At 53.2% G+C, this 17,630-nt stretch overlaps 1 protein-coding gene across 1 annotated transcript in view; it reads left to right on the forward strand.

The window, feature by feature from the left end:
- Positions 1–1,258: 1,258 nt before the first annotated feature.
- PTGS1 (prostaglandin-endoperoxide synthase 1) overlaps positions 1,259–17,630 on the forward strand; it is a 21,022-nt gene continuing 4,650 nt past the window's right edge. The window contains exons 1-9 of the mRNA XM_077769753.1: positions 1,259–1,337; positions 1,431–1,520; positions 8,265–8,381; positions 8,766–8,906; positions 9,103–9,246; positions 11,330–11,511; positions 11,623–11,706; positions 13,429–13,675; positions 15,895–16,181. Coding sequence (XP_077625879.1) covers positions 1,331–1,337; positions 1,431–1,520; positions 8,265–8,381; positions 8,766–8,906; positions 9,103–9,246; positions 11,330–11,511; positions 11,623–11,706; positions 13,429–13,675; positions 15,895–16,181 — 1,299 coding nt within the window. The 5' untranslated portion in view covers positions 1,259–1,330. The remainder of the gene's footprint in view (positions 1,338–1,430; positions 1,521–8,264; positions 8,382–8,765; positions 8,907–9,102; positions 9,247–11,329; positions 11,512–11,622; positions 11,707–13,428; positions 13,676–15,894; positions 16,182–17,630) is intronic.

Genomic DNA, 17,630 nt, shown 5'->3' on the forward strand with positions numbered 1-17,630 from the left:
TCCGTGACGGATAGCTCCTCGCCCTGCCTGGGTAGTCACCAGGGGGCCCTGGATCTGGGGTCGGGGATGGAGGTGTGGGGGGGGAGCTGAAGCCTGGCCCAGCACCCCAGGGCCCTAGGCCCTCTATCTGGCCCACTCCCTTCTCGGGTCTGCCCTGGCTTGCCCCGTTTCCCAGGAGCAGCTGGCTCTCGTCCCAGTGGAGCATGGGAACAGCTCGGGTGGGGACATAGGAGGGGCTTCCCAGCAGGTCTCACCTCTCCCACCTGGCACGGTTCCCACCCTGCACCTGAGAGATGCACCTCTGAGTCCTTCTTAAGCTTGCCTGCCGTGGAGCCCACAGGATGGCTCAGCGTGCTGGGGAAACTGAGGGAGAAAACCTTTGGGCATGGGTGCCAGGAGACTCTGTGTGCCCTAGCGCCCATCCTCCCCCCCCTGCTAGGATCTGTTGCCCCAGCTATAAAATCGAGGAGCTGGATCTTGGTGTTCCGGAAAGTCGGCAGGTAGATGTGGGTCCGGCTAGAGTGCCAGCCCTGGCCAGTCATGAACTCTGAGCTGGGAGATCTCTGAAAACCATGCGTCCTGACACCCAAGCCTTGCATCAGTAGATTTGTGGGCCCCTCAAGGCAGCTTGCATCAATCCTCGGGGAGGGTTCTTCTGATTATCCCCATTGCATAGATGAGAATACCAAACACCAGAAAGGGTAAATACCAGGTCCCAAGTGACACAGCTAGTAAGCTGTAGCGTCTGGATTTGAGCCCGGGTCTCCTGGACTTGGATGGAGCCTGTGTTCTTCATTTCGGCAGCAGAGACTGGGGTATAGCCAGTCCTCCCTGCTGGGTCTGTCTGAGGGTAGTGGGTTTCCCATCCAGGAAGCCATGTGCAGGCGAGCCTGGACTGCTCCTTGGAGCCCCCTTTCCTCTCTGGGGGTCAAGGTGTGTGGTTCAGGCCAGCGCTTCTAGGCTGACATACTCTCAGCTCTGCCCTGAAGCTCTGGGTGACCCCAGCATAGCATATAATCTTTGAGCCTCAGTTTCCTATCTGCCAAACAGACACAATTCTGGTGCCACCGGGCTTCAAAGGCTCACATACCTCAAGGATCTCGGATGACAAATTGCTTTCGTTGCAATCAGAATAATTAATAAAATGTTTTGGCTCGGGCGGGAGCAGAGGAAGTAAGCGGGCGGCGGCTGCCGAGGTGACAGCTGGCTGGAGAGGTGGAGCCAGGGAATGGGTGGGGAGGGGGCGGGCCGGGCCGGCCAGAGCTCAGGGGTAGAGACGCACCCCAGGAGCTGGCCGTCTACATCCCGCAAGCATCAGCCGCCTCGAACTATGAGCCGTGAGTCCGACACTGGTGCCCCCACGAATCCTCCTTTGCCTCTTGGTGGAGCCTTGAATGCCAGACTCAGCCCTAATGTCTCTCACTCTGCAGGGAGGAGTCGTTTGCTCCGGTTCCCGCTGCTCCTGCTGCTGCTGCAGCCGCCCCAGGTCCTGCCCGCGGATTCCCGGGCCCCCGCGCCGGGTAGGCGGCCCCCTCCCTGACCCGGAGAGCCTCCAGTCCCGAGCCCTGGCTTGACCCCTCCCCCTCCTCTCCCTTCGGACAGGCCCAGCTTCCCCTTTCTGTTCTCGGTCCCTGGAACGGGGGAGGGCTCGGAGTCTGCGGGAGAGGGGCTCTCCGAAGACCCCTGGGGAGGGGGTGTGGCTTTGGTTAGGTCTCTGCTAGGGTTTCCTTTGCAGGGGAGGGGGTGGAGAGGGCAGACTGGGATCTCATGCCGCCTTGGGGAGAAGGGACAGCCCCTCTCCAGCCCCCTCACCTGTCCTGGGCCCCCAGCTGTCCAAGCTGCCTTTTCTCCAACAACTTCGTTGCTTCCTGCGGGGAGGGGGCGGGGAGGGACTCTTTCCGAGGAAGCAGCAGGCAGCAGGGGGAAGCCAGCCGCCAGTTGTCTCTTTCCAGCCTCTAACTTTCTGGGAACCCATGGGGACTCTCAGCCCCGGGATAGAAGATCTCCCTTGGTGAGGGTCCGGGTAAAGCAGCCATTCTGGGAAGACTGGGGGTAGAAATACATTTATTTACAGAGCTGGGTTGCCTCCCCCGAGGTTTAAATCCTCACCCACTGGGTAGGTGAGTTAGGCCCAGGTAGGTGCCATAATTCTTTCTAGCGCTTAGTACATGGTGGGCTAAGGGTGTGAACTTGAACCTCTCTTACCCTAGGTATTTTGCAAAGTCCTTCCACAGAGAGTCCCCCTCCTCCCCCTGCCACTCCCTTCCTTGGTCCCTGATTTCATCACCCAGAAGATGATGGGGAAAGTCAGATTCTGTAAAATTCCACAACTCCTGCATGACACCCTCCCCCCCACCGGCCCCACGTACCAGGTTTCAGGTGGAAGAATTCAGCTCCACCCTCAGCCAGCCTCTCTCCCCCAGCTTACTACGTGTGTGTGTGTGTGTGTGTGCACATGTGTGTGTGTAAGGTCGGCACATAGCTTCCTTCATCATCTAGCTGTGTGATCCATCCCTCTCTGCGTCTCCATTTCCCATCTGTAAAATGGGGCAAGAGAGGATGGGGGTGGGGAGAGGGGTCTGAGCTTTCTGTTGTGATGATCTGGCGATTTGGTGCTCAGAGGAGAGAAGAAAGATGTCTATCTATGTGGACTGTGAATGAGACCAGATTTCCTAGAGAGAGAGCGTTTGAGTGGGTGGCGTTTGGGAAAGCCAGGAAGAGAATGGCGGGGTGGTACTCCAGAGACTGGGTATGAGCAAAGTCCCAGTCTGTGGGAGGAAGAGAAAGAAGACTCACGTGGCCAGCACTTTACAGTTTACAAAGCCCAGCTATGCCACTTCTTGGTGCTCATAACAGCCCGGCCAGAGAGATGTGCCAGACCCATTCTACGGAAGGGAGCTCTGAGGCCCAGAGGGAAGAGCCCATTTGTCTGAGACCCCAGCGGCAGAGCCGGGGCCCACCAGGTTGCCCTAGTGCCTGACCTGTCATCCCGTGGATCTGCACGGCACTTCCTTCGAGGCCCCATCCAGGCCCCCCGGGAAACAGGGCCAGTCTGCCCATCTTCCTGTGAGCTCACTAACGCCCACTGAACCATGGTCTGTGCCGTTTTGTTTTTGTCTTTTCTACTTATCTTTATATCATAAGTGTTTAAATGGAATTATGCTCTTCACTCCACAAACATTCCCAAGGGCTCGCTCTAAGCTAGTTGTCGGCTGGAGCTGGAGGCACGGAGCTGGGAGGGGCCCACCTTCTCATACGGGGACAGAAATGCCAACAGACTGTCATCCACCGGGGTCAGGGCCATGCATGAGGGCTGCACTGGGGTGTGTGAGGCTCAGGGTGGGGAGCAGTTTCCTCTCAAGAGAGAGAGACCGAGGTCGACTTACTGGAGGTGGAGATGTTTGCCCCAGACCCTGAAGGAGGTGGTGAGTGGTGGGAAGTGCTCTGAGGCTTTACTGGGAGACCCTGTAAGGTCATTCTGAGAGAAGCAGTGGCAGAGCTGGAGCCTCAAGCTCTGGGCCCCGGGAGGCAGGCGGGAGCATTGGGAGCCATAGGACAAGAGGCAGGTGCTGGCTGGCAAGGGCCTTTGAACGTGGGTAAGGAGCCAGGACTTGGGCCCGAGGGTAAGCAGGTTGGACGGTTGAGACTAGAGGCCCGGAAACCTTTAAGGAGGCTACTGTCAGGGTCAAGGAAAGAGCGATGACAAGATGGGTGCAGCTGTACTTTGTACTTCCATTCTGTGAGTGGACTGAGGTCCGAGACGTCTGGGCATCTGCTCCGGGAAGCCAGAGCCTATGCTTTGCCTTCAGAGGAAAAGCAAAGGCCAACCTCCAGCAGCTGAGGGCTGCAGACTCACCTGAGGGCAGGTGACAGGAGACAGTGTTACTCTGGCTTCTCCGTGTTGGGGAGAAGATTGGCTTGGAGGGCAAGGCCGTGCCACAGGAGTCTTCATGCTCAAGCTTATCCCCTCCAGTCCCTGGGCTTGGCTTAGAGCTTTCTCCTTGACTACGGACATGGCATGACCTGGCAGTTGGAGCTCTGTGCCAGGCAGAGGGGCCTGAGGCCAGTTAGCCCTGGCCCACGGGGACGGGAGCCCAGCCTGTGCGAAGGCCTCCCTGCCGCCCGCGGCCTGCTGTCTCCTATCTGCAGCACCAGCTGGGTCTGTGGGCCAGGAGGGGGCTTCCTCTCCAGTTGGCCCATCCAGCTGTGGGCCCAACTGTTGGGGCCTGGGGTGGTGGTGCCTGGCCCCTGGCTGCAGACCTAGCTGAGTGTAGGGGCTGGGGCCCGGATCTGGCTCATCAGGGCCTTTTTTTTTTCCCCTCTCTGGCTGCCAAGCCCCTGGAGTTTTTCTAAATATTATTCTTAAAGGATTTCAGTTCAGTCCCGTTAAGGGTCCCTCTTGCTGCCTGGTGCCTGTGCATCCTGGAGGAGTTGCTGTTTCTTCACTGTGCCCAGAGCCCTGACTCCTGGGCTGGGGGATGTTTCCTTGCCTGAATCCTCAGAAAGTTCTGGAGCCAGATAGTCCTGGATACTCCTCATTTGTGAGAATTTGTGCGGTCTGAGCATACTGATCAACCCCATACCTGGGGTGGCTTGTAGATTCAGGGAGAGCAGATTGCAAGGTTCTCTGCTGATGGGCCAGGGGATTCGTACTGATGCAAATAATGAAGAAGGGGAGACTGCAGAGGAGGCCTCTTCAGAGCCCACCTGCTCCATTCCCTTTCTGGGACACACAGGAAAAATGAGGCCCAGAGAGTGGACGGGATTTGCCCGGATACACACGACCAGCAAAGAGCAGCCACTCTCCTGATACATTTCCGCCAGCACCTACCTGGCACGTGACCTGTGCTGGGAACTCAGTGGATTTGGTGCCTGCATCTCTCCAGGTCTCTTTCTGGATGGTTCATTATGCAGGGTGTCCTCCACTGAGCACAGAACTGGGCTGGCACGAAAGCATGCCAGACTTAAGTTAGACTGAAGGAAGGCCTTTCTCTGTGAGTGGTTCCCAGAGTTCTCGTTGTGGCAGAGGATGGTGATCCCTCTGAGGCCATTCCCGGCCTGTGGATCAGAGTGCCTCTCCTACCCCATCCTTTTCTCAGATCCAGGCCTGGAAACCTCCAGGGAGAGAAAAGGAGGGAAAGGGAAGGGAATCCAAGTCTTGTGGGGCTTGGGCCGGTCTCCTGCTGCCTGAGCCTGGAATTCCTCCTCTGTGCCCTGCGGGGAGTCTCCACACTCTCCTGGGGAGTGCTGGGCAGATAGAAAGAATGGGGGTACGCAAGCCTGTGGAGTGGTCAGTCGCTAGAGCCCCGGATTTCCCGGCGACTGCGACAGTCCAGCGTGGTCAGGCTCATCCAGGGAAGGAGACATTCAGACTCCTCTGCTCACGCGGCCACCCTGGGGCCCCAGAGGCAACTGTTTTCCTCACTGGGGAGAACTTTTCCTGCCCGGGGGCAGCTGGTGTTTATGGAAAGATCGTGGAGGAGGAGGGAGGGAGAAAACTGGATAGTGGGTCTGGGAGGGAGGAGCCTCTGCATGGACATAGCCTCTCTTGGCAGGAGAGGGGTGCGGGCAGGAGCTAGGGCAGAACTCTGGGGCAGGAATCAGGAAGCCTCCAGGCCAGCCTTCCGAGCCGGATGCCAGGGCCGGGGAGACGAGGAATGTCTTTGGCCAAGCTCAGGGTAACTGGCTTCATTTTATCGACTCCACAAACATCTGTTGAGTTCTGGCCACCACATCTGGATCCCTTGGGTGGCAGGATCTCTCCAGGACTTGGGTTGAGCCCCAGTGTGTGTGTGGCTTGTGTCAGAGAGGAGAAAGTGGGGGGGAGTGTGGCTCCTTCTCTTGGGGGCTCATGGTGGAGAAGAGCAGGTTGAGTGGGAACAGAGTGGAGTGAAGGAGACATTCATGGAAGGTGTTCTGGAGGAGGCAAGGCACAAGCTCGGTAGGAAAGTCAGGTGACCCTGGAGGAGTTTGTTAGGGAAGAACAGTGGCCTGGGCCAAGGAAGGAGAAGAGCCTTTGGCTTTGGAGCTAAGGGATGGGGCTGCCACAGAATGATCTAGAAGGCCCTCTTGAGTTTCTTTCGAGAGCCCTACAGTGGTCGGGATGGGGAAACTGAGCCGAGGAAAGGGCTGGGCTTTAGCTCCTACTCCTGCTTAGGGGTAAGACTGATCCATCTGGGGTAGAGGGCCTTGTGTGCCCAGGGTGGGGGCTGGGCGGTGGGAAGCTACAGGGGCTGCTGGGCAGGTGAATCAGGCAGGTGGGCAGAGCGTCCTGAGCAGGAGGGATCAATGAGGAGAGTTCCAGAGCCCTGAGCCTGCTGGGGTGATTGCCCCCTCCCCCTCCTTAGCGTTCCTGGGCACGTGCCTGTGGGAAGGGGGGGCTGCGTCCTGCCTGCTAGGCCTGCCTGTATCAGCTTGATAAGGCCATTTTGTCCAGCCCTCTTCCCGTTGGCCCCTCCCTTCTGCACCCCCGACGGGGGCCACAGAGATGCCATTGTGGGGCTGTGGGGAGTTGCCAGGCTTAACCAAAAAGTATTTGCATGATTCCTGTGATTCTCTTCTTGCTTGCCTGAGGGGAGGTCCCAGGGGCACTGCTGCTGGGGACCTTTCCTGGGTGGCTCTCCAGGCCCCATCCTGCCAAGTGGAGAGGCTGAGAGTTGAGGGGTCAGTCCTTGCCCAGGCCATGCCCTCTGATCACAACACCCTTGCTACCCCCTTGGCCCTCTGCCACCTCTTGCTACCCTCTTGGCTCCCAATAATCCATTGCACAAAGGATAGGAGTTCCCTGTAACGCTGGCTCTGAGCCTGGAAAAGGAAGTGTGTTTATATAAGGGAGCCTGGTGTTTTCTGTGTGAGGCTGACGAGGCAGCCCCGGCCAGGATCCAGGAGACCTGGGTCTGCAGCAGGCCCTGCTCCATTCTGTGTCCTTGGCCAAGCCTCCACCTCTCCCTGAGCCTCACTTTCCCTTGCTGAGCCGTGATGAGCACTGAATGAGCTCTGAGAAGTCTACCTCTGCTGTTGAAGAATCACTAAAGTAGTGCAGGGGCGCCTGGGTGGCTCAGTGGTTAAGTGTTCAACTTCGGCTCAGGTCATGATCTCGCTGTTTGTGGGTTCGAGCCCTGTGTCAGGCTCTGTGCTGACAGCCAGCTGAGAGCCTGGAGACTGTTTCAGAGTCTGTGTCTCCCTCTCTCTCTGCCCCTCCCCTGCTCATGCTCTCTCTCTCTCTCTCTCTCAGAAATAAATAAAACATTAAAAAAAAGAAAAAAGAATCACTAAAGTAGTGCAGATTTGAGCAAAGGGGCTGTGGTCAGCAAGACCTGGGTTAGACATAAGAAAGGACTTCCTAGTGGGCATTTCTCCAGGAGGCAGGAGGGCTGATGCCAGAGCTCCACTCACCCCCTCAGGAGGTTTTTCCAACTATGTCTCCTCTGTCCCTTGGTCCCTGACCTTCCTCAAGATCCTTGAGCCCAGACTGTGCTCTGACATAGGCCAAGGCTGGACCTATCAGGAATGGGGGCTCAGATCTCCTCAAACCTACACTTTGTTCACAAGGTTCTGGGAAACTTCCTTCCTTGGACTTGAATGTCGAGATTTGGATGGGGTGGTATGGTGGAAATGAAGGTAAATTGGTCTGGTGTGACTTGCTAGGTAACTTGTGGGGGGTTTGCCTTGTCGGGCCTCAGTTTCTCCATTTGCAAGTGGGCATTATGATTCCTGCATATATCTTCCTCCATTTCTACAAAAATAAAAGGATGGTGGGCAATCTCACCTTCCCAGTGTCCAGGTACCCAGAGTTTGGGGGCTGGTCTGAGAGAATCCCCTATCCTTATCCCTTTCCTGAACTTTACAAACCCAGCCCTTGGTGCTGGGCTCTGACTGGGCAAGAAGTGAATGCTCTAGAACCTTGTGGCTGTTGCATCTTATCAGCTGTTTCCTAATCTTTGGTGTCACAATTTCGTGTCTAGACTCTCCCCCTGTCCTATATTGATGGTATCAGGGAAGGTGAGGGGACTTCCCTTGGGGCCCAGTTTGGAGTAGGTTAGAGACCAGAGTGGGGCCTGAACAGGGCAGGGCTGGGGACTGTAACTGTGGGAACAGTTAGGACCCTTAGGTGAACACTGAAGTCCAGAGAGGGCCACTGAGTGAGTTAGGACAGAGCTGTGACTTGAGTCCATGTGTCTGGCCTCATACTTCCCCATCAAGGACAGGATGGCGGTTGAGAGGTCATCCTCGAGTGGTCTCTCATCTCTGTTTCTCCCCTACAGTGAATCCTTGCTGTTACTACCCATGTCAACACCAGGGGATCTGTGTCCGCTTCGGCCTTGACCGCTACCAGTGTGACTGCACCCGCACGGGATATTCTGGCCCCAACTGCACCATCCGTGAGCCAGGCCTCCTGACTCCACTCCTGTCCTGGGCTCCCTTGCTCCCTTGGGCCTGTCCTGAGAACCCCCCAGTCCCTGCCCTTGTTTTTGGCCTTAGCTCCGTTCTCCTTCCTTGCCTGGCTTTGACCTCCGACACACTCCCTGACCCGGCTGAAGCAGAGCTCTCCCTCTTGGCACACCTCATACCCTCGCCCTGTCCCTTGCCCTCCCATCTGCTTCTGGCTCTGTCATGTGTCGTCTCTCCCAAGGTTCCGTCCTTACTCTGCCCTGTATGTTGTGCCCGGTTCTGTCCTGGCCTCATTCCTGGTTCCCATCTTTCACTTGGGTCGCTTCTGGTCCTGCCAGGAGGTCCCGACTGAGTGGCTCCCATTGTCCCTGCAGCCGAGCTGTGGACCTGGCTCCGGAATTCACTGCGACCCAGCCCCTCTTTCCTCCACTTCCTGCTGACTCATGGACGCTGGTTCTGGGAGTTTGTCAATGCCACTTTCATCCGAGATATGCTTATGCGCCTGGTACTCACAGGTGGGTGGAGGGCAGCCCCCTCCCTTGATCTGGGGAGCAGGAAGTCCTCCCAGCTCTTGGAATTCTTGGCATATGATAAGGTCAGTGGGTAAGTTGACTGTGATGCCAGATTACACAAGTCCAACCCAAGAGAAGGCAGGGAGGGGGGTGTAACTAGGGATGGGAACCCCCTTGTCACCATATTCTCCCTCTGCAGTGCGTTCCAACCTTATCCCCAGCCCCCCCACCTACAACACAGCGCACGACTACATCAGCTGGGAGTCCTTCTCCAATGTGAGCTATTATACTCGCATTCTGCCCTCCGTGCCCCAAGACTGCCCCACGCCCATGGGAACCAAAGGTAATGGAGATGGGGTTGGGGGGGGGGGTCACAGGAGTTGCTCTGTTCTCTCTGGGGAAAAGCAGATGAAAAAGCAATTATTGATCCATTTCCCAGGCAGGTGGTCCAAGACAAGACATATGACGTATCAGAACCATGGACAAGGACAGGACTGGGGAATGAGAATAGGAAACCGTGGTGGAGACTTGCCTGTGGTCACTTAGGAAGTCAGTGGCCGAGTCAGACTAGTGCTTTTATGTTTCCGGGGTGCCTCTTTGCTTGAGTCTTGTCTACTGAATTGATGGCATCCTGCTAAAATGGGGGGGACTCAAGAGTTGAAATGTAGGAAGGAAGGAATCCTGTGCTATTTGTTGGATGCTAATTCCATGTTTGGTTCTTAACTGATGTAAATAGTTTACCACATGCTTCATCAGTGTGGGTTACACGTAAAGCCAGAGGTTTTTTTCTTTAGCTGCCCAAGACCCCACTTGTTCTTATTGGCAGGGATCTTCCTCCTATGTCCTTTTTCCCACTCCCCTCTTGACTGCTCCAAAACCCAGGGAGGGGTTCACTCAGTTCAGAGCTATGAACTCTGCTTCAAATACAGAGGGGAGATGAGAGGCATTGGTCCACTGCTGCCATCACTCCCATCCCTGCCCACATGGTGTCGCTGTTGAACACTGGGTCCTGTGCACCCCTATGGTTGTGAGCTTTTGCCAGCTCAGAACCTTGCATACGTATTGATGTCCTAATATGGGTCTCAGGGCACTACTCTGATGGTTTGCACTCATATGTTTAGCTCCTATCCCTACAGCATGACTATTCTGCCAGATAGCTGGGTCTTGCAGAGTCTCTGGACTCAGCCAGCACTGTGCAGGATGTCAATTCCAGTGATGAGTCCAGATTATAGGGTGCAGACCACTCCCTCCAGCTTCCCTTTTGGTGAGTTTCCTTTGGGGTGCTTGATCTCCTTGCATGCCAGAGGAAACCAGTCTCAATCCAGAGAGGTTCTCTTGATCTTGAACCTTCAACATTGGGTCTCACTTGAGGTATTAAGAAAAGGTGCCTTTACCAAAACACAAAAATTCAGTTACTCCTTTCTGTATGGAAATTGGGCACCAACACTTCTGACACTGACATAATTAAGGAAGGCTCTTAAAACTTGTTCTCATGACAGAACCTGCTTCGAGGGGACCTGTTGTCTTTACCCCAGACTGGCATATTTAAAATAGGTGGGCAAACTCCAGTCCACAGTCCAAATCCAGTCCACTCCCTGTTTTGTGAATAAAGTTTTATTAGGACTGAGTCACGCTCATTTGTTTAGGCATCATCTATGACTGTTTTCCCCACTACAACAGCAAAGCAGAGTAGATGGTGACAGAGCTTTTTCAGGCAAAGCCTGAAAGAAAGATTGACTGTCTGGCTTCTTACAGAAAAAGTTTGAAGTTTGCTGATCCTTGATTTACAAGATCCCATCTCACCGGTTCTCAGTCATGCTTACATTATCTCATGTACTCCTCAAAATACTGCATAAAGTAGGTATCATTTGCATAAATTAGTATAATTTGCCCTATTTTACAGATGAAGGAATTGAGGTTCAGAGAGATGAAATCACTTATCTGTGTTCACACAGTCAGCAAATGGCGTACCCAGATTCAAACACAGGCTACCTTGCTCCAGGGCCAGGGAGTCCAAGTTCTTTTTTTATTTTTTCTTTATTTCTGTTTCATTTACTTGTCTTTCTTCTTTATTTTTGGTTAACTTTTTAAAGCTGCAAACACACACAAAAGTTGAGAAGAAAGTATAATAAACTCCTATGTAGCAATCTCTCCATTTCAACACATATCCATAATTTGCCAATCTTATCTCACCTATCTCCCTTACCTATTTTTAATGGAGTATTTTAGAGCAGATTCCAAATATCATACCACTTCACCCATAAATACTTCTGAGGTCTTTTGGTAGAAAAGGTGCAATGGGCCATCCTGTAGGAGGGAGGCTGTTCTGGGCTTCCTGTGTGGGCCAGTTTGGTCCAGCGAGCCCAGAAGACCCCGGGACAGGGAGGTTGAGACAGCAGGCTGCCCTTTCCCACCTTCCCAACCAGGGAAGAAGCAGTTGCCGGATGCCCAGCTACTGGGCCATCGTTTCCTGCTCAGGAGGAAGTTCATACCTGACCCCCAAGGCACCAACCTCATGTTCGCCTTCTTTGCACAACACTTCACCCACCAGTTCTTCAAAACTTCTGGCAAGATGGGTCCTGGCTTCACCAAGGCCTTGGGCCATGGGGTGAGTACCGAGGAGGGGCTCAGGACTTCTCTGGATCTAACTTAGCACATGCAGGTCAGCACCACTGAGGCAGTATCCCATGATCTGAGTGGACCCTCTTTCTGTCCTCAGGTAGATCTCGGCCACATTTATGGGGACAACCTCGAACGTCAGTATCAGCTGCGGCTCTTTAAGGATGGGAAACTCAAATACCAGGTAGCACTGTGCTTGCAGCTGGGGCAGTGGGAAAGGCTTTCTGTGGCCTTCCCTGGCAGAGGCTGCTGGGGGGCCTGAGTGGCATCTTCAGAGGACCAGCTGCAGGAGCTGGAGATGTGTGTGAGAAGGAGAGATGATGAACCCTGGGGGAAGGTGCCAGGCAAGAGAAGCACATTAGGAGCAGACATGGCCTCTCATGTTCTCCTGGAGGTGGACGTTGGAGTCTACATATATACATTTAATTTTTCCACCATATCATTTGGACACTATGATGTTCCTGTCACAGGTGATCAAGCAGTGACCATGATAGTTAATGGTCCCTGACCTTAAGGAACCCACAGCCCATCTGGGCCACACCCACACCCTAGGATGCCAGATCCACGACTTTCTGTCCGCACTAGCACTGTCCACCAGGAATATAATGTGAACCATGTATGTCATTACAGTTCTCTGGTGGCCACATTAAGGAAGGTAAAAAGAAACAGGTGAAATTGACTTTAATAATATATTTTATTTAACCCTATATATATATATATAGCCAGAATATCATCGTTTCAATGTTTAATTGATACATAAATTATTTTTAATACAGAAATTATGAATAAAATATCTTACATTCTTTTTTTCATGCTAAATCTTCAAAATCTGATCTATATTTTATATTGCCCACACTTGGGATGCCAAATTTTCACTGGCGATAATCTGATCTGTACTTAGATTTTGTAAGGTTACAGCTGAAAAGCAGGTTCACATGCCCATGTTGTTCTGAGCATACTTGAAGGTTTTCCAACTGCTGAAGTGTCAGTTTTAAAATGTAAATCTGAATTAAACACAGTTAAAGATCCAGTTCTTCATTCACACCAGCCACATGTCTAGGGCTCAACAGCTACACGTGACTCGTGGCTACCATATTGGACCACGCACATCTAGACAAACCCAAACCCAAACCCAAAGTTCACTGCTGACTCTTTAAGGCTAGGAAAAATACTTGGCATATAGTAGGCCCTCAGTCTATGATTGAAAAGGCTGCCATATGATCAATTACACTTGTGATCACCCACTAGGGAGAAGCTCTGAGAGCACTCAGAAGGCGGGGAAGGCTTCCCTGGGAAGTTCAGATACACCGAGAGCTGCAGGGATGATGTGATGGAGTTCAGGAGGCCCAGACTGGAAAGGGGCTTCCAGCCTAGCAGTGTGTGGCTGGACTTGGAGAGGAGAAGCAGCTTGTGTGGCTCAGAAGAGTGAGGGAAGGGAAGCGTGTCTGGCTGGACACCCGAATGATGGCAGGCGAGGGTGGAGACACCAGTGGGGACGCGTTTAGGATTTATGATTTCTGCCAAGAGCAGAGAGAGAACTTGGAAGCGTTTAGAGCCAGGACCTGATATTAGATTTGAGTTTGTTTGTTTAAAGGATAACTCTGGCTCTGGTACTGAGAATGGACTGTCTGGGGGCAAGTGTTGATGTAGGGAGGCATTGATGGGAGGGGTCAGCATGGAGGATGAGGGTGGGTTAGAAGCAGGTGGTGGCAGTGGGGAGAGAGAGAAAGGGACCCATTCTAAGAAAGATTTAGGAACTAGAATCAGCTAAAATCAGCAGCCTTGGTTACAGAAGATGGGCAATTGCCCTGAGTGATATGGGCAGCTATAAGAGGGGAGGGTGTCAGCTGTGGCAGGTGCTGGCACCTGCCCCATCCCCAGGTTGCCAGGAGGCCCCATCCCACAGGTGCTGCATGGAGAGATGTACCCGCCATCGGTGGAGGAGGCGCCGGTGTTGATGCACTACCCACGGAACATTCCGCCCCACAGCCAGATGGCCGTGGGTCAGGAGGTGTTTGGGCTGCTTCCCGGGCTCATGCTGTATGCCACGCTCTGGCTGCGTGAGCACAACCGTGTGTGTGACCTGCTGAAGACTGAGCACCCCACCTGGGGTGATGAGCAACTCTTCCAGACGGCACGCCTCATCCTTATTGGTGAGGACTCCAGACCAGCCCTGTCCTGGAAGGTCATGTCCACCGTCCTGAAAAGCAGGGTGTGTGTGTGGGGGGAACAGTTTGGGTAGAGAGAGCTGGGATTAGGACCCCATCTCCTCCGCTTAAAAGCTATAAGATCTTGAGCAGGCCCCTCCTGCTATGTGAACCTCAGTTTCCAAATCTGGACACTGGGGATAATGATAGTTGTAAGGATTTGTAGAGATGATGAAAAGCACCTAGCACATAGTAGGCCTTTGGAAAATGGATGGCTGTGATGGTCATTATTAGCTGGGTGACTTACAGCAGATTTGATTAGCCAACCCAATCTGTCTCCCCACTGTACTGCTCTAGAAGCACACAGTGATATCCCCAGCCGTGCAGTCAGATTCCAGCCTGCCCAGCCGTCAGGAATCCTCATGTTTCTGCCCTGCATGCATCTGCCATCCTGGAGTTTGGTAGCTTCTGGGTGACTCAGGGACAGGATATTTTTGTGCCCCCTACGGGGGCGAGTCTGCAGCCTAAAATGTCAGATGGTTTCCTGCCTGGGAGCTTGGTCCTGGACACCCTGTCCAGACGGTGTTCACTCTGAGTCACCAGAAACCACTTTCCCTCGCCTCTGGGCATCACTGGACATGGCTGGTTCCAATTATATTGCCTGATTCACTAGAGCCTGGAAGAACCAGGCATCAGGGATAGCAACAGTCTAAAGAAGAAGGGGCTTGTGCTGAAGTCCCAGCATTTTGGAGACTTTGACTAGAGAGGGCAAGTCTGTGGCTGTAGACTGGTGTCAAAGCTATGAAGAAAGGTAACGAAGCTTTATGTCCAGTGCCTTGGTTAACCCTCCCCAACAACCCTATTAACCAGGTATGATTGCCCTTGTTGTGAAAATTAAGATTCAGAGAGGTTAAGTGAAATCTCCAAGGCTACTCAGTAGAGGTCTGGCTGCCATGGAAGCTCGTGCTTCTTGCACCACATCCGAAGCAGAGCTCCTTCCTGCGTGGGGGGAGGGGGTTTCCCCGCATGCCTACACAGAGCCATCCTCCTTCCCACCTGCATGTGGTCATACTCCCAGTTATGCAGGGCCCTGGGCCAAGCATCGTCTGTCCACTGTTCCCAATGGCCCTATCCATAGTATCATGATGCATATTTTACAGAGAAGGAAGGTGAGGTTCAGACAGATGAGGTGACGCAGCCCAAGCTTGGAGAGGGGGAAGGGTGGCTAAGAACGGTGATGCCAAGCTCTGGACCTTGCCAATGGCAAATCTCATGGCTCCAGATCAATTTGCTAGAAACCAGTTTGTCTCATGGCTAATTGGCTAAAAGAATCAGTTCCTTTTCCTCTCTAGAGGACCAGTTTTCATTCTGTTATGGAATATTCAGTTTGTTCCTTCCTTGGCTCCTTGCCATGTAACTGGTTACCGAGAGGGCAGAGGAAAAGCTATTCATGAAAATTCTGATGGGTAAGAAAATATAAGACATGTATGTGGGACCAGATTCATCTTAAATCCTCAGCCTGCCTCTTTCATTGCTGTGGCAGCTTTGAGGGGTCTTTCTGAAGCTTCCCTCACCCCTGGAAGGTGTCGGCACCCTGAGAGCCCCCACAAAGTCATCTGCACTTTCCCATCATTTGTGACCACTCCCACCTCTTGTCATGGGCTGTGGGAGGGTGGTCACCATAAGGCCACAAAACCAATTCTCGGGCACTTCCTTCCATGTTCTGCTTAGCTGGGCTTATGACGTCCCTTTGGAATGTGGGAGTAGCTGTTGGCTCTTGTCTTGGGACGTTGGTCCAACCTGAGACAGAAAGCTCCTTTCTCAGGGCACCTGGGTGGCTCAGTCAGTTAAGTGCCTGGCTCTTGATTTTGGCTCAGGTCATGATCTCATGGTTGTGAGACTGAGCTCCACATCAGGCTCCACACCGAGCATGGGACCTGCTTAAGATTCCCTCTCTCCCTCTGCTCCTCCCCTTCTCATGCTTTCTCTTTCTCTCTCAAAAAAAATAAAAAATAAAAAAAAAGAAAGAGAGAGAGAAAGCTCCATTTTCACACCCCGTTACAAAAAGACTAAGTGAAAGTGGCCCCCCAAATTCACCAACAACAATAACAATAAAGAAGCAAAAAGCAAGCGCTGTTCATGAATGGGCCTGCCTCCCTTGCTGGGTGGCAGAATCCCTGTGCTACCCTGATGCTTTGCCCTCCCCCCCGTCCCCCCACCCCCAGGGGAGACCATCAAGATTGTGATTGAGGAGTACGTGCAGCAGCTGAGCGGCTACTTCCTGCAGCTGAAGTTCGACCCAGAGCTGCTGTTTGGTGTCCAGTTCCAGTACCGCAACCGCATTGCCATGGAGTTCAACCAGCTGTACCACTGGCACCCACTCATGCCCGACTCCTTCAAGGTGGGCTCCCAGGAGTACAGCTACGAGCAGTTCCTGTTCAACACCTCCATGCTGGTGGACTACGGGGTCGAGGCCCTGGTGGATGCCTTCTCTCGCCAGAGCGCTGGCCGGGTAGGCCTCAGGGGAGCGTGGGGGAGGACAGCTGGGCTCTGGGGTACAATTGACCAGTGTCCTTTTCTGTTCCATAAGGACAGTGTCACTCCGACATTCCCTCACCCATTCCTTTATTCCTCCTCTTGGTCTTTCATTCATTCAGTGACAGCAGGTATCACTCTGGGTGCTGGGGATAGAGTGGTGAGCAAGATCAGCGTGTTTCTTAGGTCCTTGTCCTCTTGGCCACTGGCACCCTAGTGAGGAACGATAGTCACACAACAGCTAACATCATGCCGGCACTTACTATGTGCAAGGCACTGCGCCAGGTGCTTTTCTGACATTATCAGAATTATAAGAGCATAAGAGCCACAATGCAAACAGCCCACAGTGCTCTGGGAACTTGGGGAGGGACTTGTGACCCAGAGTGGAGAGCTGTAGATAAGGAAATGATGTCTGCGCAGAGATTCAAAGGATGGAAAGAGCTCTCCCAGGGAAAGGGGTAGTGTTAATGGCAAGAGATGATCGTTCTCCGCGTGGAGGGCACAGCATGGCAACGGCCTGGAGCTCAGAGGGCATGGCAACTTGAGGACCATGAGGACACTCAGGGTATGGTAATATACGCAAAGGTGTCTTCACATAGTAGGTCTTTATTAAATCACAGGCTGAATTGTCCCCACCTCCCATTCATAGGTTGATGTCCTAACCCTCTGTGCTCAGAATGTGACTGTATTTGGAGACGGGGCCTTTACAGAGGTAATTAAGGTTAAATGAGCTCAGAGGGTGGGCCGTACTGTGACTAGTGCCCTTTATGAGGAGAGATTAGGGTGTAGACATGAGCAGTGGGAAGACTTAGGGGGAAGACGATCATCTATGAACCAAGGACAGAGACCTCAGAATGAAGCCCACATTGCTGACACCTTGATCTTGGACTTCTGGCCTCCAGATGGTGATAAATTTCTGTTGTTTAAGCTCCCCCAGCTGTGGTACTTTGTTATGGCTGTCCTAGCAAATTAATACAGCACGTTTCCTGGAATTTCTAACCAGCTCCCTTCTAAGTCTCCCCTCCCCCGTGCTTGGAAGCCCCTATCTCCTCTGTCCTAGCCTCCCTCCCCCTCTGCTTCTCTCCGATCCTTGTTCCTAAGCCTGCCCTATGGTGACATTGTGGCATCCTGTGGATTTAGGTTTACCACTGGTAATTTGACTGGAATTAGCATGTGTTACCACCAATGGGCAGCTGCTGGCTGGTTTATGGCCTCTCTTCTCTACGGGGACACAGGGATGAACAGACAGTAGCTTTGTGTGGGGCTGTGTGGTTTCCAAAGCATTTTCAAGGAGTGGCCATGAGGCTGTGGGAAAAGCCCTGGTGTCGTACTTGGCCCAAGGCAAGACGGAAGTATGGCGGCTCTCAGGATGTCCAAGAAAGCATGGGAGTGATAAAACAGGGCTTCCCCTGATAATCGCCGCCTC

The sequence above is a fragment of the Crocuta crocuta genome, unplaced genomic scaffold, assembly GCF_008692635.1.
Source record: "Crocuta crocuta isolate KB4526 unplaced genomic scaffold, BGI_CrCroc_1.0 scaffold95, whole genome shotgun sequence".
Taxonomy (NCBI): Eukaryota; Metazoa; Chordata; class Mammalia; order Carnivora; family Hyaenidae; genus Crocuta; species Crocuta crocuta.